Genomic DNA, 27,494 nt, shown 5'->3' on the forward strand with positions numbered 1-27,494 from the left:
GGGCGAAGTTCATTCAACACTGTTTCCTGTAATGTGGTTCACTTGAGATTGGTATATAACTCATTTTTGGTCTCATACACTTAAATAATCTAGAAAAATAGATGGACAGCATGGATGAAACACATACATCATGGTGGGGCCACGGAGCATCGACCATCAACCAAATGGTTGGTAGCAGGGGAGTAGCCAATCCGTTTCCGGTTTGATGGAACCAACCAGTATGCGCTGCAGCCTTACGCATGACTTGCATTTCAAATCTGCAACACCCAAATAGTGGGGCCGATTCATAATCTGAAGACAAGATCTTCTAATAAATGTGATTTTGACTGCGGGACCAATCTAGAGGAGGGGCAAATTATTTGGACGCGGATTTCCTGCGAAAGCCTTTCGCAGGAAGTTCCTGCGCTGGAAAACTGGGTGGGGCCCAACGTGATGTTTTTAAGAAATCCACCCCGTACATCCGTTTTCTGAGCTCATTTTAATACTTGAGATCAAAAATGAGAAAGATCCAAGACTCAAGTGGGCCGCACTAGAGTAAAAGGTGGGTAGGAAAATTCCTACCGTTGAAAACTTTCTGGGGTAGAAAGTGATATTTACATGACATCCATACCGTTAATAACGTCATTCCTACTTGGATGAACTGAAAACATAAATGTTAGCCTGATTCAAAACTTCTGTGGCCCACAAATATTTCAACTGTGTACCTTCGATAATCACATTTTAGGAACACTTGAGTATTGGATACGGTTCATTTTTGGCCTATCATCCTAAAAATATCTCCGAAAACGGATGGCCAGGGTGGATTTCTCAAAAACATCACGTTGGGCCCCACCCACGTTTCCAGCGCAGGAACTTCCTTTCGCAGGAAATCCGCGTCCAAATTATTTGGGTGGCTGGGTTTCAAAGTACATGCCACGTGTACGGTGGGAAAACTAACATGTGTCTTAGCTACAGCGCATAGGAAGCGGATTAGCTGCGACCCCGGATCTAGCAATGTGGTGCGACCCTGATAGTAGGGGCCACCTTGATGTGTGTTGTGTATATCCACGCCGTCCATCCATTTTTTTTTTTACAGCTCACTTTGTACGCGGGTTTCCTGCTAAGCTGGAAGTTTATGTGTAAGGATACTGGGTGGGGCGCAGTTCGATGTTTGTGAGAAATCCAACCCGTCCATCCGTTTTTAGAGCTCATTTTAGGATACGAGACTAAAAACGAGGTGGTGCGAAAATTCAATTGGGCCACACGAGAGGAAAAGTAGGGATTCAATGAACACCGTTGAAACAATCATATGGCCATAAATTTTGTATCAGGCTATTGTTTTTTGTGTTTTCACTTCATCACAGTGGGATTGACCTTATAAACGGTGTGGATGGCATATAAACATCAAAGTGGAGCCCAAGAAAATTTCAACTGTAGGAATTTCTTTCCCAATTTTACCTCTTGCGTGACCCACTTTAGTTTTTTATGCAGCTCATTTTTTCGTCCCATGTCTTAAAATGATATCGAGTAACGGATGGACGGAGTAGATTTCTCACAAACATCAGGGTGGCCCCACCCATCATCCTTGCGCAGGAACTCATCTGCGCGTCTGCATTCTTATGACATGAAACAAAAAATGAGGTAAATCCAAATTTCCCGTGACCGCGCCGTAGAAAACGGTGGCTTTTTTCTTTTTCTTCTTTGGGTTAGATTGTTAGTACACACTCCATGTTAGCAACCCCCACTAGGGATCGATGCCAAGACCAGAAAACGGTGGCTTTTGAACTTGCACATTAAAAAAACTTACTAGGGCCCGCTGTAATGTTTATTTTCCATCCAACCTGTTGATTAAGTCACACAGATCTGAATGATAGGAAACCACAAACATCAGCTTGATCCCAAACTTTTGTGGCCCACAAAAAGTTTTAAATGGTGAAAATTCAATTCCTACCGTGTGATCCACTTGAGATTTAGATCTACCTGATTTTTAGGTTCATGGCATAAAATAAGCTTAAAAAATGGATAGAAGGCATCGATATAAAACAGATGCATCTAGGTGAGCCCCACGTTAAGGGTTGCAGCTAGTCCGCTTTCCAGCGCTTACAGCTGAACTGTACCAAAACCCTGGTAAGTTTGGACAGACGGTACTGTTTCTCTATCAAATCTTGTCTGCATGGGATCATCCAAATTCCTTTATGGATGGACGAGACGTGGGACCCACATGTCCCGGTTCTTCTGTGACGGATGGGATATGGCGTGCACCTCATCTCATAACACAATATCTGCTGTCCACTCGGGGTTCTCAGTTTCAAAGAGTAGGCCCGTGGTTTACTAACCCAAGCAATAGACCTGATGGGTCCCTCAACGTCGACCCATTCACATAATCTCCTCTACTTGAGATCCTAACCATCAACCTTGGGCCGTTTTTGGTTGATAATGGACTATTTGAGATACTTTCATCTTTAACCATTTATTTTCAGGACATCAATTGAAAGGCTAGGATTTTTCCGACAAGGAAGATCTTCGTTGCATCAGCTTTCTAGTGTACAGTCCTTGTTATCAACGGTTTGGACCACCGAATGTGGACCCACCCGTACAAGATTTTGAGAACTGATCACATTCAGGTAGGTACCACTTGTGGTACGGTACCATCTTTCCTGGCAACTAAAGGAAATGGTAGACCTCACCATGAAGATTAGTCACGACAAAACTCATGCCATTCGGCTCATTAGGTGGGCCACACCGTTGGAATAAATGGACAACCAATGGTCTTCTCAATAAGAATGGGGAAGTCTAGGTGAGATTGGCTTACCATCTTCCTATTGCCCATATTTTTGTGGGAAGATGTGGAACTATTTCCCTTTCCCTAGCCTACTTGGAAATTTTTACAACGCATACTTATTTATGCAAATTAACCTACAAAATCAGTAATTATAAAATGGAAAGAAAAAAAAGATGATGGAGAGAGAAACAAACACTGATTTTACAGAGAAAATATTTTCAATTCAAGAAATAAAAATTACAAGGCAGTGAAATAAAAAAGAAGCTATATTATAGAGAATTCTTGAATAAATTTCATTAATAGAAAATTATGAATATATAGAGAAGGGAGAGAGATCTATGAGGTCGGCCTCACCGGAACTTCCCATGAGGTCGACCTGTGTGGGGCCCCACTGTGATGTGTGTCAAACATCAAAACCGTGCATTTTATGAGTCCCCTTTCATTATGGGATATCCCCACTGTGATGTGTGTCGAAGATCAACACTGCATTTTATGGGTCCCCTTTAACTATGTGATATACCAAAAACCAGCTATATATTGAACTTAGGTGGGCCATACCATCTAAAACCATGCAAAGAGATGCATAAAACATATGGTAGGGCCCATTTGAGTTTTGAATGTGATTGAAACTTGATTTGACGCCTCATCCAAATAGGACACACAATGGATGGGCTGGATTTGTGAACCACATCTCGATGGGCCCAATAAATGATTATGAATGTTTCAATGGGAGGTTAACCCCTTCTCAACTGTTGTATGTGGTGTGGCCCACCCAAGTCATGGATTGACTTAATTTTTTAAACCCATGGCCCACCATGGAAGGTGCATCTGACTGATGGGGTAGATGTCCACCACACATCACGGTGGGGCCCACACAGCTCAACCTCTTGGATAGTTCTCATGAGGTCAACCTCATAGTACCATTTCCATATATATATATATATATATATATATATATATAGAGAGAGAGAGAGAGAGAGAGAGAGAGAGAGGAACGCTTAACTGCGGCGTCACGATTAACTCCCATGAGGTCGAGCTGTGTGGGCCCCGTCGTGATGCGTTTCGAACATCTACCCCATCAATCAGATGCACCATTCCATCGTGGGCCTAGGTCTCAAAAATGAAGTCAATCCGTGACGTGTGTGAGCCACACCACATACAGAAGTGGGGAGGGGCCATGCACCATTAAAACATTCATAATCATTTTTTGAGCCCACCGAGATGTGGTTTGCAAATCCAGCCCATCCATTATGTGTGTCCCACTTGAATGAGGGTTCAGACCAAGTTTCAGCAGCATTCAAAACTCAAGTGGGCCCCACCAAGTGCTTTTATATGTTTTAACGGTGTCTTCACATGATTTTAGATGGTATGGCCCACCTGAGTTTCGTATACGGCTGATTTTTTGGATATCCCATAATTTAGAGGGTACCCATCAAATGCACGATGTTGATGGTCGACACGCATCACAGTGGGGCCTACACAGCTCGACCTCACAGGAGCTAATCGTGAGGTGGAGCGCATAGTACCTTTTCCCACATATATAATATTATATAATTTATTATATTGCGTATTGGGTGAGCCACTCCCATGTGGGACCCACCTTTTATGTTGAGCATCAGCACCATCCAGATAGATCTAGACAGTGCCATGAAGCTCGCTGTATGTGTTTTATCCATCCGTCCATCTAGATGGTGGTAGATGGGGCCACCACTGATGGATGTATTTCATCTAAATCGTCCATCCATCTGACGTGCTGGCCACCCCTTGATGTAAGTGTTTTATACCCACACTGTCCGTTTATTTTGCAATGTGGGGCCACCTTAATGATGTGCTACACCCAGTACGTGAGCCCCACCATGATATATATATATATATATATATATATATATATATATATATGGGAAAAGGTACTATGCGACTCGACCTCACGATTAGCTCCCTGGAGGTCGAACTGTGTGGGCCCCACCGTGATGCGTGTCGACCATCAACACCATGCATTTGATGGGTACCCTCTAAATTATGGGATATCCAAAAAATCAGCCGTATACGGAACTCAGGTGGGCCATACCATCTAAAATCATGTGAAACACCGTTAAAACATATAAAAGCACTTGGTGGGGCCCACCTGAGTTTTTAATGCTGCTGAAACTTGGTCTGAACCCTCATGCAAGTGTGACACACATAATGGATGGGCTGGATTTGCAAACTACATCTCGGTGAGCCCAAAAAACTGATTATGAATGTTTTAATGGTGCATTGCCCCTCCCCACTTCTGTATGTGGTGTGGCCCACACAAGTCACGGATTGACTTGATTTTTGAGATCTAGGCCCACAATGGAATGGTGCATGATGGAATGGTGCATCTGACTAATGGGTTAGATGTTCGAAACGCATCACGGTGGGGCCCACACAGCTCGACCTCATGGGACGGACTCGTGAGGTCGAGTGCATAGAACCTTTTCCCTATATATATATATATATATATAGATATAGCCGGGTTTTGGATGACTCGGGTCAGTTCCAACCCAAGTTGGATTTCAGGTCGACTGTCGAGTCACTGGGTGACCCAAACTCCACTTGGTTTGAGTTCATATTGAACAAAGTCTACTTTGGATCGAGTCTGTATAAACAAGTCAAGTCTACCGAGTCAGTTAACCCGTGCCCAGCTCTAGTTACTGCCTACCCTAAGGTGAGATTCTTCTTTGGATATGTTTTCAAGGCAGGACTGTCACAAGGTACAGACTGGTCAGAGGTCCAACGAATTACCCAAATTGACCCGAATTGTCTTACACGTAGAATCTCTAAGGAATCTAATTACATCTCCTAACCATTTTCTTAAGCCTTTTGGATAATGGGGACTGTAATTTTTAGGCCTGAACAAACGTAACAATGGCCCTATAAAAATCAAGGGTGGACATCATTCTCCCAACTGTTTACCTTTGTATGGCTCACCTGAATCACAGACCTGCCTGCTTTTTGGGCCTTGGGCCTAACTGAATTTCACATACACATTCTCGTGGGGCCCACACGAGCTGCTAACCATCCTCTGTGGAGGTAACCCAGTTTACAAGTGACTGTAATACACACGCACACATGGCAATCCCCTACATGAAAGTGCCAATTCATCTCCCAAATCAAAATTCAATTACATTATTAGCTGAAGCCTAATGCCATCATTCATGCTAAAAATATGATTAAAACCCAAATAGGGGAGAACAAAAAAGTAAATAATAAATTTTAAAAAATAAAAATAAAAATAAATAAATAAAAGAAGAAGCTTATTCAAGCCAGACAAGAAACCGGTGGTAGTTCACCATCATTTTAGAAAAACAACTGATGACTCGTCCTAGCATGTTGCACACGTGCAAGGATATCGCATGTGGCACATGTGAAGGAAGCATAGCTCAAAAATCACACTGATCAAGCAATTCTAACCATCCAATGGATGGATAAATACAATAATGGTTAAAAGTAAAACAATTGTCCAGATTCAAAAGACAAAATCAGATGGCTACCGTCACTATCTCAGTAATTTTTGGGCTATGTTTCATCCACAGCTGGATAAGCTATTTGGACGGTCTAGATTGCCATACAACTATGACTTGCACACGATGGATGGTCGGGCCACTATCGTTTTAGAAATGGTGAGGAACTGCCAAGGTAATCGAGCCCAGTCACCCACCATGAATTCCTTTGAAGATTACTCTCCCAATGAGAACTCAAACAACATGGTGTGCCTATACTTCTCACCAGGCTCTACCACCACAGAAGGGAAGTTTGGCTGGTTTATGGCATTCGGGAATCCCTGTGTCTCCAAACACAACCCTGCATGCTTCCCATAGATGGCCCCACCTTTACCAACAACACCATCGACGTAGTTCGCGCTGTAAAACTGCACCCCAGGCACATCGGCCCACACATTGAGGACCCTCGTGCTTGTTGGGTCCCGCACTCTAGCCACATGTTTCAAACCCAATTTCTCTTCTCCAAAATCAAGTATGTAATTGTGATCATACCCGCCAGGGACATGACCGATCGTAGAGCCAATCTTTTTCGCAGTCGTGAGATCAAAGGGAGTGTCCTTAACTGGCATGATCTCACCTGTTGGGATCGAATTCTGATCGACCGGGGTAATGTGGTTTGCCAATATTTGAACTGAATGATTGAGAATGTCACCGGAGTTGTGGCCAGCTAGGTTCCAGTAGGTGTGCTGAGCTAAATTGATTGGAGTTGCTTTATTCTTAGGCACGGCTTCCATGTCGAGTCGTAATGTCATGCTCGAAGTCAATGAGTATGTTGCTGTCACATTGACATCGCCAGGGTAACCTGGTTTCTTAAATCAACAAATTAGTCATGAAAATGCACTAGTCCTATCTATTTATTCAAAATGGTCCATTGATTTTACAGCAGTGCTAAAGCTGGCATTGCAACAGGTTGACATGGGCACATTCCGATAAATCGGACAGGACAGTTGGTTCATTTTGTCTAGTTTGCTCTTCATGGGCCACCCCACAGATCATATTCCCATCTGTCAAAAAATTGAGCTCTTGCGACCATCAGTTTTGCAAGCCACATATGGGATGATCTTGATCATCTGCTCAAATGATTCTTGAGACCCATGGGCAATATATGGCATTGCCCCCTCTCTCTACACACACACACACACACACACAGGGAATGCTCAGCTGCGCACCAGTTCTCATGAGAACTTTTTGAGAACTCATTTCAGGTGATATGAGCCCAAAATCTGAACCGTCTACTTGATGCAGCACCCTATGAAACCCCTGAGGCCTAACTTTTACCCTGATCCAAAACTTTGGTGGGCCATGATGAAAGATATAGGAAAATCAAGGGGGGAAACTATTTCCTTCTACAATGGGCCACCAGAGTTTTGGATCAGGATAAAAGTTGAGCCTTGAAGGTTTTATGGGATACTACATCAGGTGAACGGTTCAGATTTTGGACTCATATCACCAGAAATGAGTTCTCAAAAAGTTATCACGAGAACTGGTGGGCAGTTGAGCATTCCTCTCTCTCTCTCTCTCTCTCTCTCTCTCTCTCTCTCTCTCTCTCTCTCTCTCTCTATATATATATATATATATATAGGGAAATGGTACTATGAGGTTGAGTTGTGTGGGGGCCACCGCAGATGCACCATTTCATGGTGGCCCACGTGCTTAAAAATCAAGTCAACTCATGACTTGGGTGGAGCACACCACATACAACAGTTGAGAGGGGTTATCCTCCCATTAAAATCTTGATAATCATTTATTGGGCCCGCTGAGATGTGATTCACAAATCCAGCCCATCCATTGTGTGTGTCCCACTAGGATGAGGGATCATACCAAGTTTCAGCCGTATTCAAAACTCGGGTGGGTCCCACCAAGTGCTTTTATATGTTTTAGGCATGTCTTCACATAGTTTTAGATGCTATGGCTCACCTGAGTTCCTTATACGGCTTATTTTTGAGATATCCCATAAACTAAAGGGGACCCATCAAATGCACGGTGTTGATGTTCAATAGACATCACGGTGGGGCCCACACAGCTCGACCTCATGGGAAGTTCCCATGAGGCTGACCTTATAGTACCATTTCCCATTATATATATATATATATATATATATATATATATATATATAGAGAGAGAGAGAGAGAGAGAGAGAGAGAGAGGAATGCTCACCTGCGCACTGGTTCGCACGTTATTACATGCGAACCTTGATGTCAATCGTAGGATCTGACATATGGTCTAGATTACGTGCGACTTTTAGATTGAGTTTCGGTCTTGCGCACATCACAGAGAGAGATGCTCTCCCACGCACACCCTCCTAATGCGGGTTTCCTACGGAAGCCTTTTGCTATATATAGCGAGAGAGAGAGAGAGAGAGAGAGAGAGAGAGAGAGAGAGAGAGAAGAATGCTCACCTGCGCACCGGTTCGCACGTCATTACATACGAACATTGATGTTAGTCGTAGAATCTGACGTATGGTTTAGATTACGTGCGAGTTTTAGATTGAGTTTCGGTCACGCGCACATCACGGAGAGAGATGCTCTCCCACTCACACCCTCCTAATGCGGGTTTCCTACGGAAGCCTTTTGCAGGAAGTTACTGTGTTGGGATGCAAGGTGGGGCCCACCATGATGTTTGTGAGAAATCCAACTCGTCCATCTATTTTGTGAGAACATTTTAGTACATTAGACCAAAACTGAAGTGGATCCAAAACTCTAGTGTGTTGCACAAGAGGAAACAATGGGGATTCAGTGACTACCGTTGAAACATTCATTCGGCCACAAAAGTCTTTCCCCACTTTTCCATCTTGTATGGCCTACTCAAGTTCTGAATCTACCCTATTTTTGGTCATATGTCCTAAGATGATCTCGCAAAACAAATGAACGGGGTGGATTTCTCACAAACATCACGGTGGGCCCCAGATAGCATCCCAGCACGCCAACTTCCTGTGACAGGCTTATGCGGGAAACCCATTGCCAAGCCTCTATAGATTATCGGACGCAAGTGTTGGTAACGTGGTGGCTACTGACGGTGCTTTGTAGCCCCCATCATGATGTATGTATCCTATCCACGCCTTCCATCTGTTTTCCAAATTATTTTATGGCATGAGCCCCAAAAATGAGAAAGATCCAAATCTCATATGGACCACACCACAGGAAAGAGTGCTAATTGAACACTTACTATTAAAAACTTCTTAGGGGCCACAAAAGTTTTGGATAAAAATCATATTTTCATTTTTTCTTCATCCAGGTGTACGTGACTTAATCAACAGGTTGGATGACAAATAAACATTACAGCGAGCCTTAGGAAGTTTTTAATGGTGGGCATTCAATCACCACTATTTTCTTGTGGTGTGGTCCACTTAGGATTTGGATCTCTCTCATTTCGGGCTAGTAATTGATAATGATCTGAAAAACTAGATGGACAGCTTCGATAAAAACAATATATATCATGTGGGGCCAACAAAGCACTCTCAGTAGCCACCTCGCTACATACGTATCAGTACGCAATCCGCTACTAGATTCTCGCCGTTTGCGTCCTACCCCTGCCCATCTCCAGCTGGGAATGGGCAGCAGCTTTGAGTGGCCACCGTGATGTATGGGGTCTTATCCACACTGTCCATCCATTTTTTTGTATCATTTTAGGGGATAAGCCCAAAAATGAGCCAGATACCACATCACAGGAAGTATCCGTGATAATGATTCTCACCATTGAAATTTTACTAGGGCCCACCGTGACATTTATTTGCCATCCAACCTATTCATAAATTTATATAGACCTGGATGGAGAGAAAACACAAATATCAGCTCCATCCAAAACTTCTGTGGCCCCCAAGAAGTTTTCAACGATAAAAGTTTAATCCCCATTATGTAGTCCACTTGAGCCTTGGATATGCCTCATTTTTGGGTTTATACCCTAAAATGATACGAAACAATGGATGGACGGCGTGGATAAGACCTACACATCACGGTGGCCATCGAAGTAGCTGCCCTTTCCCAACTGGAGACGGGCGGGGGTAGGACGTAATTCGCATCCAATCCGGTTGCGTACTGAGGGTGCGGTTTGGCTAGTGACGCTACCACTAACTAGGTGGCTAGTGGTCGGTGCTATGTGGGCCCCACCATGATCTATGTGTTTTATCCACACTGTTCATCTATTTTTACACATCATTTTAATAATTTATCCCATAAATGAGGCATATCAAAATCTCAGGTGGACCACACCATGGGAAAACAGTAGTGATATGAACGTCTACCATTAAAAACCTCCTACGGCCCACTGTAATGTTTATTTCACATCCAACATGTAGATCAGGTCATATAGACCTAGATGAAGGCAAAAAACAAACATCAACTTGATCCAAAACTTGTGTAGCCCCAAGAAGTTTTTAATGGTGAGAGTTCAATCAACACTGTGTGCCCCACTTGATATTTTGATATACCTTAGTTTTGGGTTCATACCATAAAATTATCTGAAAAAATGGATGGACAGCATGGATGAAACACATACACCATGTTGGGGTCCACAAAGCACCGACCATTAGCCATTGGCTAGTGGCAGGGGAAGTAGCCAATCCGTTTCCATTTACAATGGGTTTCTTGTAGAAGCCTATCGCAGGAAGTAGGCGTGCTAGGATGCTATATGTGGCCAACCGTGATGTTTGTCAGAAATTCATCCCGTTCATCTGTTTTCTGAGATCATCTTAGGCCATACGACCAAAAATGGGGCAGATTCAAAACTCGAGTGGGCCATACAAGATGGAAAACTGGGGAAAAACTTCCCTACCATTCAAACCTTCTTGGGCTCCACCTTAATCTTTATATGCCATCCAAACCATTTATAAGGTCATTCCTAATGGGATGAAGTAAAATCATAAAAAAAAAAAATTAGCCTGATAAGTAGCTTTTGTGGTCGTATGAATGTTTTAACGGTAGTCACTGAATCCCCATTGTTTCCTCTCGTGTAGCACACTAGGGTTTTGGATCCACTCCAGTTTTGATCTAATGTACTAAAATGATCTCGCAAAACGGATGGATGGGTTGGATTTCTCACAAACATCATGGTGGACCCCACCTAGCATCCCAGCGCAGTAACTTCCTACAAAAGGCTTCCGTAGGAAGCCCGCGTCAGGAGGCGTGCGAGTGGGAGAACGTCTCTCTCTTCGCGAGGTGCGTGTGACCGAAACTCACTCTCAAACTCGAACGTCATCTAGACTATACGTCAGATCATCAAATCTTTCAGCTGACATCAAGGTTCGTACGTAATAACATGCGAATCGGTGAGCATTCCTCTCTCTCTCTCTCTCTCTCTCTCTCTCTCTCTCTCCCTCTATATATATATATATATATATATCGGGAAAAGGTACTATGCGCTCGACCTCACAATAAGCTCCCATGAGGTCGAGCTGTGTGGGTCCCACCGTGATGCGTGTCGACCATCAACACTGTGCATTTGATGGGTCCCCTCTAAATTATCGGATATCCCAAAAATCAGCCGTATACGGAACTCAGGTGGGCCATACCATCTAAAATCATGTGAAGACACCGTTAAAACATATAAAAGCACTTGGTGGGGCCCAACTAAGTTTTGAATGCTGCTGAAACTTGGTTTGAACCCTCATCCAAGTGGGACACACATAATGGATGGGCTGGATTTGCAAACCACATCTCGGTGCGCCCAAAAAATGATTATGAATGGTTTAATGGTGCAGGGCCCCTCCCCACTTCTGTATCTGGTGTGGCCCACATAAGTCACAGATTGACTTGATTTTTGAGACCTAGGCCCACGATGGAATGGTGCATCAGACTGATGGGGTAGATGTTCGAAACGCATCACGGTGGGGCCCACACAGCTCGACCTCATGGGACAGTCTTGTCAACTCGAGCGCATAGTACCTTTTCCCATATATATATATATATATATATATATATATATATATATATATATATATATCCAGACCATCCAATTTGGCAGACATTGAATGGATGGATGGGGTGGTCCATCAGTGTGATTTTTGCATGTGGCGCATGCGGAGTGGGTTGGGCCATATCGAGAGAACAGATCAATTGACTAGAGAGTCAAGTGTCCAAATGCAACTCATATAACTGTAATTTTGTGCTACAAGCAAACTTTAAAATTTCTCTATTTTCTATTCTGTAGGGAAAAAGGAAAAGATTTACCTTCCTCACCATCTGGACTATGATATTTGAAGGTGATAGATGGGGTTTCACCATCTTTACGTTCCGCTACATCCCAAAGCACTTTATCGAAACCCTTGTTTCCCCCTGAATCGAAGAAAAATTCAGAAAATGGGGGTTTTAGAAATTAGGATTTTGAGAATTCTTTATCTCGGAACTGCAGTTCAATGTGAAGTAGGAAAGAATCTAATCTAATTTGACATGTATGCAAGCCAGCAACATTGTCAACATTTTGTGTTTTCAAAATGATTGAAGTACTTATGGGTGCATTTGGATGCAATATCAAATTGAATTGCAATAATTAGTGTAATGAAGTGGAAAAACCCAAACTGTGATTTCCTCAGCATTCATATTGAGGATCTCCAAACTGCAATTACATTACCTTCAAGTTGGATTTGAAAGAAAAGTACATTCATTTTGAGTCCTACATCCCATGATGAGTGGTAGAAAACATCATTAAGTTTTGCTATTTCTTCAAGTCCCAGAAGAATATTCATAATTCAAATCACTTGTGCATTCATACACAGTCTAAGGATGTCTGAATTTTAAGCTTGCTTACATTCTTCATCAAAAAGGTATAAAGATGTCTTGGATTTTTTTAAGAGTACATTTGGATGCATTGTCATATGGAACTGCAATTATTAGCGCAGTATAAGGGTGCATTTTCATGATATTTGGTGCAACCAAACACGCCCTAAGTGAAATAACCAAATTGCAATTTCTTCTTTGGCATGATTGAGAGTTTGTGCTCCAAATTGCAATTATTTTTTCAAGTTTGGTTTAAAAGCAATGTAACTGCAATTTGAAGGCTTCTTCCTCACTACAAATAGCAGGAAAACTCAAATATGATAGTCATCTGCCAATTAAATTAAAGAAATTAAAGGTTTACTCGAAACAAGGAATTAAAGCTATGGCAGATCATTCGTGAAAAGAAAATGCTTTTGCAGTTTTGGAGTTTGTAGAGACGATAATTACCAAGTTCGTTCCTTACAAGCATGAACTGCTAATTGATTTTGCAAACCAAGTAGTTTATGTAGGCTGCATTTTGGATGCACTAGCGAACTGAGTTGCAAAAAATTATTTCAATAAAGCAGCAGCAATGACCAAATTGAAATAACTTTCATTGATATCCGTAATGACCTAACCTACAAATTGCGATTATGTTACTTTCAAGTTGGAGATGAAATCTCTCTCTGGAGTGGGGGAAGGGGTGTATAAAGCACTTGGCAATGCCCACCTGAGTTTTGGAATGGCCTGAAATTTGGGGTGAGCCCTGATCCAAATAGGACACACAATGGATGGGTTGGATGTCTGAACCACATCTTGGTTGACCCTATAAACAACCAGGAAGGTTTCAACGGCTGGGCATCCACTCTCAACTCTTGTCTATGGTGTGGGCCACCTAAGCCATGGATTAGCCTGATTTTAGGCCCAAGGCCCTCGGAAGGGTAGATGTAATGAATACTTAGATAACAACAAATTGCTCATTTCTTCTCTATTCAAGTAATTATTGCAGTTCTACCCAATACTATATATAGAACACAGCCTTAGGGCCTGTTTGATTTTTCAAATTCATTGTAAATGCCCTGTAAATACCTACTTATTACAATTTCACCCTGTTTGGAAATAGGCAGGTACTTCTGCTTGGGAAAACGGTCCAAAAGGATTAACTTAAATTTGTGGGCCCCACCATGATGTATATGACATATCCATGTTGTCCATCTGCTTTACTATGACATTTTGAGGCATGAGCCGAAAAATGAGGCAAATCCAACGTTGAAGTGGCCCACACCAAAGTAAACAGTGGCCCTAAGAAGGTTTTAACAGTGGGTGTTTGATTCCCTTTTTCCTGTGGTGTGGTCCACTTGAACTTTAAATCTGGCTAATTTTTTGGCTCATGCCCTAAATTCAGTTGGCCTAACAGATGGACGGTGTGGATAATCCACATACATCACAGTGGGGCCCACAAATATTTGGCAGTATCCTTGATTTTAGCGTTGAGAAAAGTAAGAGTCAAATCAATCCTAGAAAATGATGTCGTAATTACACATGTAAATAATTATTACCTATTTACAATGCAATTACATTTACTTTAGAAAATCAAACAGGCCTTTAAGCTATTTCACTCTAGTCTCTAAGAGGGTAGCAAAATGCGAACTGTGTTAGAGTAAACTGACCACAAGCCAGATAACTATGGGACAGAATTCTTCATGGCCTTTCTAGGAGAAAAGAACTAAATACTAGTTATGAATATGAAGAAGTTACTTGTCAAAGCATTTGCATTCAACTGGGAAAAAAAAGGCCAAAAAGATTGGAGGCTAAGATGGGGCATAACAGAACAATGCACTGGATTAACAAAGTATAAGCCCCACTTGTCAGATTTGAAAGCCCCTAAGACAGTGCAAAGCCTTAGGCTATGTATCATATAATCCTCTAAATTCCACAATAAAAATGGGATTTTTTATTTTTTATTTTCAGTGCTTCATCATTTCAGGGGGATCCCTTTTTTCTTGAGGCCATTTTTAAGGCTATTCAGTTCACGACTAAGAAATCAAGATTCACTAAATTTTATCAATTTGTCATAATCAGAAGTTATATAGATTTCCATTTATAATTGACAGTACAAACCTGCAAGACTATACTTGTGCTCAATCCCATTTAAATGCAATCAGACAAGTTCAACATTTCAAACATAATCAGGACCTTCTAACTTATGTTACAGTCATATGATTGGATGACGAAAACATTTCAAAATTTCCGGATGTAATGATCCCTTACCATGGAGACTGTTAGGCGGATTGTTGATGGGCAATGAATATTCCACCCCTTTGAGAGTAAACTTCCCCTCTTTGATTCTGTTTGCCACTCGACCAACAATGCAGCCGAAGTATGGTGCATTGCCTTTCTGATCAAAGAATGTAAATCGAGGGTAAGAATATGTAATTGTAGTTATCACTGAATTTTTGGAACAGAAACTGTGATACATAACAAGTGAGGCCGATGGTTTGGTAATTTGAAGCATTAGTGATGCAGGACGGTCTAAACTAGAATGCATGTGTAAGCACAAAAATGATCCAGCGAAATCAACTAAGCAAATCAATTGAAATATTCACATTCCACATCATAGGAAAGATAATAATAAAGGGAACATGCAATGGTTGCAGACCATCATCACAATCCTGTGGTATTGTATTCAAATCATGCGTGGATTGGATCCGGTGAGGGATGGGACCTCCCAATCTTGCATGTTTTCAATCCAACAATCAATACAGCTTCTCTAATCCAGGAAATCAAAGGATTTCTAGAATAGGGACAACTGAAAAATCCGAGAGAGGGTTGGAATCAATTCTTATATTTTCAAGGTCAATAGCAACTAAGAGAGAGAGAGAGAGAGAGAGAGAGAGAGAGAGAGAGAGAGCAAGCATAAAAAGAGAAGAAGAAGGTTGGAGGGCTAGAAATAGAAGTTAGAAGAAGAGAAGAGATTAGGGGAAGAGAAGAACTTACCACAGAGAGAAAGGGAAAGGAGGCACCAAGCTTTCATTAAAAAAATATTATTAGATTTAGGGTAGAAAGCACTTTATTTATAAAATTCGAATTTAAAAGAAAATGACTAAAATACCCCTATAACAAAAGTAAAAATAAATGCACAAAACAAAGCTTTCTAAAAAATAAAATAAAAAATCATGCGTAACAGATCAGTCTTCTAAATCATCCTACACGTGTGCCCTCCTAATGCAGGGCCTTCAATTAATCCAAGGACATGTGTAAGGTCTTCAAAATCATCCTTACTTTTGCAATTAACCATATCTTCAAAATCATCCTCGGTTGTGCCATGAACCATTATCGAGCCATAAAAATGTATTCGTCAGCCGCCTTCGTCTTTGATAAACTTTGAAGGGTCTGATGTCCGCATCAACTCCCCTGGGGTGAGAAGAACTCGGCTCCGTCGAGTTAAAACTTTTGTGCGTCTCGAGAAGGTCCAAATCAATCCGATGCAGTTCCGCTTCTCTAAGCCATGTGGAATCGGATGGTGGCTTGTTCTTCCATTTGACGAGGTACCTTTGGAAGCCCCCATCTCGTGTAGAAATAATCTCCTCATTCACTATCCTTTCAATCTCTTCCTTACTGTCAATTGATGGCAGAAGGGGTGGAGTAGGTTGAGAAGTAAAGTCAGAAAGTGGCCAAGGGTGGGAAGAAGAAACAATGGAAGGATTAGGATAGAGGACTAGATCTTCCACATTGATCATCGGATTTAATCCCATTTCAGGTGGAAGGTCTACCCTGTACACATCAGACCCAATTTTATGCAATACTTTCAATGGTCCAGTACTGCGAGCTTGTAATTTCTTAGCCGAACCCGAAAGAAACCGTTCTGGTCTAATCATAACCATTACATAATCCCCTTCATTAAATTCTGTCCACCTACGATGTTGGTCAACTGAACATTTATAATTATCATTACTCACATTTATTCGTTGTTTAACATGGGCATGCAAATCATGAATGTGTCGAGCAAATGCATCGGCTGACTCAAAAGATTTTGGGTAACTGACATGGGTAACAAGTCTATGGGCATTCGAGGTTTGTACCCACTAACAATTTCAAATGGACTCAACCCTGTAGATCTATTGACTGAACTATTGTAGGCAAACTCAACTATAGGCAGAATCAAATCCCAAGTTTTCACGTGTTCACCCACTAAGCATCGTAAGAGGTTTCCAAGGCTACGATTAACCATCTCAGTTTGGCCATCAGTTTGGGGGTGGTATGCAGTAGAAAACTGCAAACGTGTTCTCATCATGTGTCATAGTGTCTTCCAAAAATAGCTGGTAAATCTAACATTTTGGTCAAACACTATGGTCTTAGGTAAACCATGGAGTCGGACCACACCACCGAAAAAGACCTTAGCAACATTGGACGCATCCGAAGTTTTAGAACATGGGATGAAACGCACCACTTAGAGAAGCGGTCCACAACAACAAAAATAGAATCGTGCTTTTTATTCGTCTTGGGAAGCCCAAGCACAAAATCCATGCTAATATCTTGCCACGGAGCATGTGGCACAGGTAATGGTGTATATAATCTAGAATTTTTCTTTTGTTGTTTCGTCATCTGACACGTTCTACAATGCCTTAAAATTTTGGCAATATCTCACTTGAGACTTGGCCAATAGAAACAATCCTCTACGAGGGTAATAGTCTTATCGTGGCCAAAGTGGCTAGCTATTCCTCCCGAATGAAGCTCCCAGACGAGGAATTCACGGAGGGACGTACGGGGAATACATAAACGATTTCCTTTAAAAAGGAATCCGTCTCTCAACACGAAATCCCCCGCACCATGTTGATCACTCGAGAGTAGCGTATAGGTACCCCCAAAATCTGGACATGTGGAGTACTCATCTCTCTCAGTTGCTCAAAGCCGACAATTCCTACACTCAAAGAATTGAGTAACGCCACTTTACGACTAAGGGCATCGGCTGGTTTATTCTCTACTCCGGCCTTGTGTTTCAAGACAAACGAATACTCTTAAAGGAACGCAACCCACTTAGCATGCCTTGGGTTAAGTTTCTTCTGGGAGTGAAGATAATGTAAGACCTCATGATCAGAGAATAAGACAAATTCTTGCGGTAGGAGGTAGTAGCGCCAATGTCTCAAAGACTACACTACCACATAAAATTCCTTATCATAAGTACAGTATTTTTGTTTTGCCTCATTCAGTTTCTCACTGAAATAGGCAACATGATAACTCTCTTAACTCAGGACTCCACCTATACCAATACCAAATGCATCACATGCAACTTCAAAGACTTTAGAAAAGTCGGGAAGGTGCATGACGGGAGCTTCGACCATCTTGCCCTCAATTTCTTTGAAAGCCTTAAATACGACTTTCGACCACACGAATTCTCCCTTCTTCATACACTCTGTAATGGGAGCCATAATCTTGCTAAAACTCCTAATGAACCGACGATAGAATGTGCCTAAGCCATGGAAGCTTCGCACTTCATAGATGTTCCTCAGTTCAAGCCAATCAACTATGGTCTTGACTTTCTCTGGGTCTACACACATCCCTTCTGTTGACACTATGAACAAACATTTTTTAAGGTTAGCGTATAATTTTTCTGCCCTAAGGACGCTACAGACCAACTTCAAATATTCAAGGTGTGATTCTCTAGTGGTGCTATAGATTAAGATATCGTCAAAGTACACCACTAAGAATTTTCCCATTAACGGTCTCAAAACCTGGGTCATCACCCACATGAAAGTGTTGGGTGCGTTAGTCAAGTCAAAAGGCATGACTAACCACTCATATAGCTCATCCTTCGTCTGGAAGGTTGTCTTCCATTCATCACTGGGGCGTATACGAATTTGGTGATATCCACTCTTGAGATTTATTTTGGAGAAAATGGTGGACTTAGCCATCATGTCTAACATGTCATCAAGCCTAGGTATGGGAAACCTATACTAGACTATAATTTTGTTGATGGCTCTATTGTCTACACACATGCGCCAAGTGCCGTCTTTCTTAGGTGTCAGTAAAGCAGGTACGACACACGGGGCTCATGCTCTCCTGGATGAAACCCCTTCCCAGGAGCTCATCTACCTGCTTCTTCAACTCTGCATGCTCTGCAGGGTTCATCCTATAGCGAAGAAGGTTTGGTAGAGTGGACCTAGTGACAAGATCAATGGCATTGTGGATGTCCCTCATGGGTGGCAACTCATCCGGCAAATCCTCAAGGAATACATCTCTGTACTCCTCTAAGACCGAGGCTACCTCATGGGGTAACCTTACTAGTACCTCTAGTGTAGCCTCTCTAGCCACTAAGGCATACACCGTAGAATCCTCCTCAGTCTCTCTTTCAAACTCTTTAGCTGTGATGATGTGGAAAGACTTCGGTGTGGATTTTCTCAATTCTTCAGGCTCACTAGCCTTCTCACCTTTCTTCTGTGCATAAAGGTACACACATTAGAACGGTCGTAAATTGTGACATCATTATCGAATAGCCACGGTCTGCCTAGGATAATGTGACCTACATCCATGGGCAACACATCACACCACCGGGACTCCTTATAAGACTCGAACTTGATGGGTAGAAGACATTGATGGGTGACAGGAAGGCAAGTCTTGTCTACCCATGCGACTTTGTACAGGTCAGGATGAGGGGTGGCCTCTAACTTTAGACGGCCTGAGATGCTAGTGGAAATTACATTCTGGCAACTCCCACTGTCCACTATCACCTTACAATTTTTCTCGCCACACTTGGCAATCGTGTAGAAGATAGTATTGCGACGCCAGTCAACACTACTTCTAGTCTGGGCTAGCACACACCTAACAACTGCTAGTGTGGCATCATCACCGACCTCATCCTCATCACTCAATGATCCTATGAGCTGATATTCTTCGACTTCAGAGCCGCCCTGATCATACTCACTATCCTGGGAATCGCCTATGACTAAGGCTTTTCCTTTGCTCTTAATGGGACACCAAGTTGCAAAATGGCCAATATTCCCACATTTGTAGCATCGCACATTCTGTCCTCCACTTAGACCAGCACTAAGGACGCATTTTCTCTTGTCATACCTAGGCCTAGGCGAAATATTTGCCTGCGCCCTGGGTTGATTGCCAATGTCGGATCTAGTTCCCTGAGAACCAGTCCTAACATTAGTCTCGGGAATCGAACCGTCTTGTGATAGGAGTCTTCAGATACTGTTCCAATTCCTGCACCACTTGGTACCTATCGTCCAAATCGGTCACAGGACGAGCCCAAAGCTCACGCTGAAGAACCGATCGAAGGCCCATCTTGAAACGCATGAGCGATACTAGAGGGTCTTCCTCAATGTCACACCGCATCATAAATTCCTCAAATTTTGCGATGTATTCCGTGACGGGCATAGATACTTGGCGTAAAGATTGCCATTGTTCCAGGAGCTTCTAGCAATAAGGGAGAGGGAGGTACTTCTCTCTTAGCATAGTTTTCATCTCACTCAATTGGGTAACGGGAGCTCCTCCCACCCGTTCAATCCTACGCTCATTATTGGTCCAATACATCTTCGCTTGCCCCACAAGCTTCATTTTGGCAAACCGCACTTGTCGGTTCTCTGACATCTCATGCCACTCACAATAGTAGTCCATGTCAGCTAACCAATCAAGGAATGCATTGGGGTCAAAGCGACCATCAAAGCTCGGGACATCAATCCTGACATTCTTCATGGCCCTCTCGTCGGGATCAAAGCGGTCCTGATATGCCCATTCTCTACCCACATGCCCGCCATTGGTGGGGGTTTGTCTTGGGGCTGGCCCCTCACCAACACCACCCGCCTGCGATTGCACATCTCCCCCAACAGTGGGGTTCTCCCTTTGGGATGCCTCTAATTGCTCAAGTCTAGCCTCGGTGGCGGTCAGTTTTCGTTCGATATTTTTGTTGGATGTCTCTATGGCAGTTATCTTTTAGAGTAATTGAGCGAGGTGGTCACTTAATTGCTCGTTACTCATGATGGGGTGTTGGCCAAAACCTTTACCACTTCTAGCGAACATACACCAAAAACTCGAACTTGATTTTCCTAAACTCGACTCTAAGGTTTGAACAAACCTCAATATGGATGTATGATCCTATTTCTATATGATGTATGAATGTTGCAGATTTTCAGATTTAACTAGAATGAAAAAACAAATCTGGAAATTCAAATTTATATCTCACAGGACTCTGAATCTGAAAAATCAGGTTCGCAATTTCTGTGGGATGTAGATCTGGAATTATCTAGACAATCCTAGATGAGAAAACGGATTATCCTAAGTTCAGATAACTCGATCTAACAAAAACCATGCAAAACCTAAAGCTCTGATACCAAATTTAATGCAGGACAGTCTAAACTAGAATGCCTGTGTGAGCACAAAAATGATCCGGCGAAATAAACCAAGCAAATCAATTGACATATTCACATTCCACATCATAGGAAAGAGAATAATAAAGGGAACATGCAATCGTTGCAGACCATTATCACAATCATGTGGTACTGTATTCAAATCATGTGTGGATTGGATCCGGCGAGGGATGAGACCTCCCGATCTTGCATGGTTTTAATCTAACAATCAATGTAGCTTCTCTAGTCCAGGAAATCAAAGGATTTCTAGAATAGGGACGGCTGGAAAATCTGAGAGAGGGTTGAGATCAATTCTCAGATTTTCAAGGTATTCAACCAAAGAGAGAGAGAGAGAGAGAGAGAGAGAGAGAGAGAGAGAGAGAGAGACTAGGCATAAAAAGAAAAGAAGAAGGTTGGAGGGCTAGAAATAGAAGTTAGAAGAAGAGAAGAGAAGAACTTACCACAGAGAGAGTGGAAGGAGGCACCAAGCTTTCATTAAAAAAAATATTATTAGGTTTAGGATAGAAAGCACCCTATTTATAAAATTCGATTTTTAAAAAAAATGGACTAAAATACCCCTATAACAAAAGTAAAAATAAATGCGCAAAACAAAGCTTTCTTATAAAAAAATAAAAAATAAAATAAATAAAATAAATAAAAAATCATGCATAACAGATCAGTCTTTTAACTCATCCTACACGTGTGCCCTCCTAACGTGGGGCCTTCAATTAATCCAAGGACACGTGTAAGGTCTTCAAAATCATCCTTAGTTTTGCAATTAATCGTATCTTCAAAATCATCCTCGGTTGTGCCATGAACCATCATCAAGCCATAAAGATGTATTCGTCAGCCGCCTTCGTCTTTGATAAACTTTGAAGGGTCTGATGTCCGCATCAACTAGTCTGCTGCAGCATTCAACCATGGGTAGACTATATCCCAAAAATCTCCTAGATTGGAAGATGCTAGCCACCAATCTTGGGACTTCTTTCAATTGACTATAACTGTATCTTTTCCTATCCATTTATACATTCGATACAAATTGAAACATTAGTACGTTACCATTGTCTGCTGATGAGATATTTGGACATGAAGCACTCATTATGTGATGTAACAGACCAGTGGTCTAGATTACTGAACCATGGCTGATTCTTGGAATAGCCTTTGATCACAAATCCTATAGTTCCACTTTCCATAAAACAAATAAAATAACTCTGATTTTCTCTTGTTTTTCTTTCTTTTTTCCCCTTTTTAAAATATACTTTTTTCAAACTCTGTCTATACACAAACACTTGCAATTCCTCAATAGCAATTAACTAAAATGTTAATGCAATGAAACCAGATGGCCTGTTTGGATAACTAGCTTCCTTTTGTTAGTGCACTTATTTGTGCACCTTGTTTGTTAATCACGTGCGTTTGTGTGTCACGGAGTCGGTTGAGCCCTTGGAAGTTGAAGACCGAAGACACATGAAGACATGAGCATCAAGGAGTAAAGAACAAGTATATGAGGTATCATGGTGACCCTAACCCTTGACCCAAAACAACACGAACCTCTAGATGATCATGTCTTAATAGGCAAACCCTTGATTGATTATGACATAGCCTTAGAAGCCCCAATTGAACATACTCAGAAAGGCTATAGAGGTATCGGGCTGCTGCAAAACAAATTGACCAAACAGCAGCCCAGCCATCGAGCAGTCATTAATCGATCGTTCGATCGATCGAGCAACCCTCGATTGATCTCAATCGATCGAACTTGGACAAAACTGTCCAGCAAGCTTTTTAGATAAATTTGAATTTCATTCGATCGATCGAGGGCAACACAAATCGTCCAACAAGCTTTTCTAGATATAAGATGGATCTAGTCAATCGATCAACAGCTTGGTTGATCGATTGTCAAAACCAAATTCCAGCCGTTTTTTACCGTTGGAGCTAAAATGTTTATAAAGGTCATTCGATTTTTGGGCATTTGCAGCGGTTTTTGGTGCAAATAGAAGCTAGGTATTTTTCCACTCATATCAAACATCCTAGACCTGCATCCAAAGAGTTTCATGCCAACCTTCTCATGATTCTTCGCTCTAATGAGTATCTCATACTCCTCTTCGAAGATGTTGATGAACTCTCACCTTTCTAGAGATTAGACACTATGCCTATAGTCAAATCATTTCCATTAGAATTATAACAATCCCATGTGTTGTAGGAGATTCACCCAACCTTCGTTGCCTTAGTCACTTCATTGGCACAACATATGCAAGGCAAACGACTGTAAGAGCTGAAGCATCGGCATCAACGTTCAGGAGAGTAATTTAAGAGTAAATTCAAGCATGGGAGAGCTTTGAAAAAACGACTCAAGCACTCGCGTAGGTTCTTGTATATGACTGTATTGCCACCAACATGGGTGAGTACGTGTGTAAGTCCATGTGTAAACCACCGACACGGGTGTGTATGTAGTAAGTCCTTGTGTAAGCCACCGACACGGGTGTGTATTTGGTAAGTCCTTGTGTAGACCTCCGATAGGAGTGTACGCTTGCATAGGTTAAAGATGAACCTGATTTAAAACCTCCGATTATGAATACTGATACACTCAAGAAGATGTATTCTTTGGGAGTTGAGTAAAGAAATTGAACCATTATACGTACTTGTATTTGTGGTTATGAATTGTGTACATTCTTATTCATGCTTATGTGTTTGATTAGTTAAATTATATGAATGCTTGAATTGTATTGTATGTTAGACACTTGTAATGCACACACAAGCTCACTATCAATTGCAGACCAGTTACATAATTGGCTTATCTTTTGTAGTCTATGTGATTGAACCCACTATTGGCTTGGAAGCCTTAGTGTTATCTGTCTTGATTAGTTTAATTGGTACATTAGTTTAAATAAGACAATTGCATTTTAATTGGCACAACCCCCCTCCCCGTTATAGGACATAGCTATTCATTCCTTAACTCCGCCAAGCTTCCGCACTTAATAGCCTGTGTGGCCCACCACCTCGTGCAATGTTAATTGGTATCAAAGCAAATTCCTCCTGAAAGGCTTAACCGCGCGAAGTGAGATCCTTGGAATGATATTGTTCGCTGCCGTTTTAATGATCCTTTCTCCAGCACGGGTGACAGGTGCGTAGGTGTGCCAGAATTGGGATTGCAGTTCCAATTCAAACCGAACAACAATGACCCCGAGCGCCAAAGTAGGCAGACACCGAGTATGACCAAGATCTGAGGAGATTGGTCGCCTATTCAGCCACTCGCTCAAAGTGTAATGGATCAGGCGATGGTCAGAGGGTGGGGTTCGTCCTCTGATGATGGGTTTCTCCTGCCTTCCGTACAAAAGGACTTTCTTATGCATGAAGAGTGGAATGTTAAAAAGAGATTAAAATCGACCGCTAAAGAGTTCTTTGATTACAACTATAACTATCAAGTACTGTATTTATACTACAAATTAAGCTAAAGAAAGCAAGTAGCAAATACGGTAAGTAAATGATTACTCTAAAGGAAAGGAATTACTTAATAAAAGTTGAGATTACACTATGGAATGTAAATTTGATAGGATAATTCAAAGGTAATTGATTTGTTGATTTGTTTGGGTTGGTGTGAGACGACTTTTCCTGCTGACCTCTTTTATTTATAGCTTCGATCCAGTCGTTTTGGATCCTTCTCATGATCCGACGGTTATCATAACCGTTTCTGCCCTCTCTACTTCTAGATTTTTCCCATGATCTAGCATTCCCTGAATTCTTGACATTTGTATACAAACTTGACACTAGCTAATTGATTGTTTAGTCACCTAAACTCGGTCACACCACAACTACTACTTACAATGTACTCGACATCTCATAGCATTCTTTCGAAATTCGGTGCATATTTTCGCAATAATCTTTCAACCGTTAATCACACACGTGTGATTCGCATGAGTCTAACCAAAAACAGGATCCGGTCGAATAGGGTATAAACATTGCCCCCCTCGTCGCTATCTTTTCGAAGAGTAGGGCTGCGACGTTTGAGTATTTTAAACTAAGTATTCACACGTGTCGCCTATCGCCAATATCAATCATATTGATATAAAACGGCGAATGCAACTTGAATAGACACATATCTTCAAAAAGAGTTGTTCTGCTACGAAGAGGCGTGCTCCCTAATTAATGCAACCTCTAAACCTATGTGTATGTGTGTGCGTGCGCGCGCGTGTGTGCGGCTTTGTATTCACATTCCATACAATTCTTTCTTCTTTTAGCTTCTTCTTCATCTAATCCTACCTTTAAACAAAAAGACGTCATATCCGTGATAGATCTCTTTGCAGACCATTGTTCAAAGGATATAATTTTTAAATCTCTGGTTCACGAAGACGCTTATGGTTTAGGTCCTTCATTCTCTCCAGACATTTCAGCCGAATCACTACAACTCTTAGATTCATTCTTCCCAATCTTATTCAAGAAGCAATATGTTGATCCAATCTGGAATTATACCTGATACAGCAAATGCATTCAAAATACCAAGGTTATGGCCGAAACCTCTTCCTAGATGGGAAGATTGGTTCAACAGAGTATTGGCCCAATACGGAGATCTATGGAAAGAACTAGCCATCTTCAAATGTATCAAATTTCTCTTTTCGAATATTTCCCCAATATCCCTCTTCTTCTAGCCTTAAAATCATTTTGGAGTATCTCTACCAACACCTATATGTTTGGCTGTGGATCGATGAGTGTTTCCATTAAGGACATCTGCCATCTCGCCGAACTTACCCCTTTCGATATACCTTATCACACAAAAGTGAAAGCCGAGCAATGCAAGAATTTCCCCAATAAGAATGTTAAAGGGTACACTAATTTCATGAACTCTTACCGCAAACTCACAGGACCGGTCGAGGAGCTCGAACATCTTGCTTTTCTTCTTTTTTAGATCTACCGCCATCTCCTATGCGTTAGTGCTTAACAAGTTATGATCGAGTATGTTGCTTTAGCCGAATGCCTTGTCCAAGGTCAACGAATAGCATTAGCGCCATTCGTTCTCAACCATTTGTAGAGGGGTCTCTACGAAGTTAATTCAAGAGGATTATATTCAGCCGGAAGTCCTATATGGCTTGTACAGATGTGGTTCGTCGCGTATTTTCAACCATGACTCTTTAGTCAAGAACAAATCGATCAATCGTTCTCCTCATATGGCGACCGAATTTTACATATCCTTGTAGAAATTGCTACCGTCGATAAGTATCTGCAAGAATTCCTCTCTTGATCTTCCTGACAATAATCCATCCTTCATACCCTTTGCAGGAGAAAATACTTACAGACCAGAATGGCTTAACAGACAGTTTGATCCTACTAACGAACATGCGATCGGCCAGCTTCATCATGCTTGGAATTGTTTTGTTGTTGGTTGAGATTTGGCTTTCGGAGGTGTGATTGAGAAAGGAAAAAATGTGAAAGCTGGGATTGAACAGTATCATCCTTCTCTGTTCCCTCGGCAATTAGGCTTCGTACAGCACATCCCTTGTCCTCTCATTCACATAACTAATAACCAACCTCCATTCAGTCGCGTGGTAGTCACTGATAAGGAATTTTAAATCTCTTAACTTATCTTACCATAAAGAAGTAGTCGCTCTACAAATTGCCAGTGTATCCAAAACACCCCGCAGTGCTGGATAACTTTATATCCTAGTGGAAACGTCAATATGCCAAGCTTTTAGGCGGTTGAAGCACCGAGGAACTTTCACATCGGCTCTGCTCTCACCTAGGCCTAACAGAGAGTAAGAAGAGAGCTCTTCCTGCTTTCCCTGTTACCACTGCCAGGAGGAGGACAAGGGCGAAGACAAGATTGACTAGTACAATCTCTACCCCAGCGGCTGAACTTCCGTACCCAGATGTTCCACAAATCACCCAAGAACAACTCGACATTTTGGCAGCTGCTCGGCCACAACGGATGGCTCCGAGGAAGATTTCTGAACTAGGAGGTATCAGTCCTCCCCCAAATCCTCATGCTTGTTTCTTTGCAACGATCAAATCCTCTAGAATACTTTTCATCCACAAAACACCAGTCGCAAAAAAGAACTAAGAAACCAATAGATACTTCTTCTATCAAGGCCATTCGAGCTTTTGAAAAATACTTCAAAGTAAAATATTGGCCTTATTATAGCGAAGTGGATAATTCTGAAGAAATAGCCACAAGCATTCAGCA

The 27,494-nt window shown here is 41.8% G+C and overlaps 1 protein-coding gene across 1 annotated transcript in view; it reads right to left on the bottom strand.

The window, feature by feature from the left end:
• Nucleotides 1–6,054: 6,054 nt before the first annotated feature.
• The window catches only part of LOC131227258 (uncharacterized), a 56,997-nt gene continuing 35,557 nt past the window's right edge, over nucleotides 6,055–27,494 (bottom strand). Inside the window, exons 3-5 of the mRNA XM_058223002.1 lie at nucleotides 15,246–15,372; nucleotides 12,450–12,554; nucleotides 6,055–7,087 (exon numbers count right to left, since the gene is read on the bottom strand). Coding sequence (XP_058078985.1) covers nucleotides 6,462–7,087; nucleotides 12,450–12,554; nucleotides 15,246–15,372 — 858 coding nt within the window. The 3' untranslated portion in view covers nucleotides 6,055–6,461. The remainder of the gene's footprint in view (nucleotides 7,088–12,449; nucleotides 12,555–15,245; nucleotides 15,373–27,494) is intronic.

Source organism: Magnolia sinica, chromosome 15, assembly GCF_029962835.1.
Source record: "Magnolia sinica isolate HGM2019 chromosome 15, MsV1, whole genome shotgun sequence".
Lineage (NCBI taxonomy): Eukaryota > Viridiplantae > Streptophyta > Magnoliopsida > Magnoliales > Magnoliaceae > Magnolia > Magnolia sinica.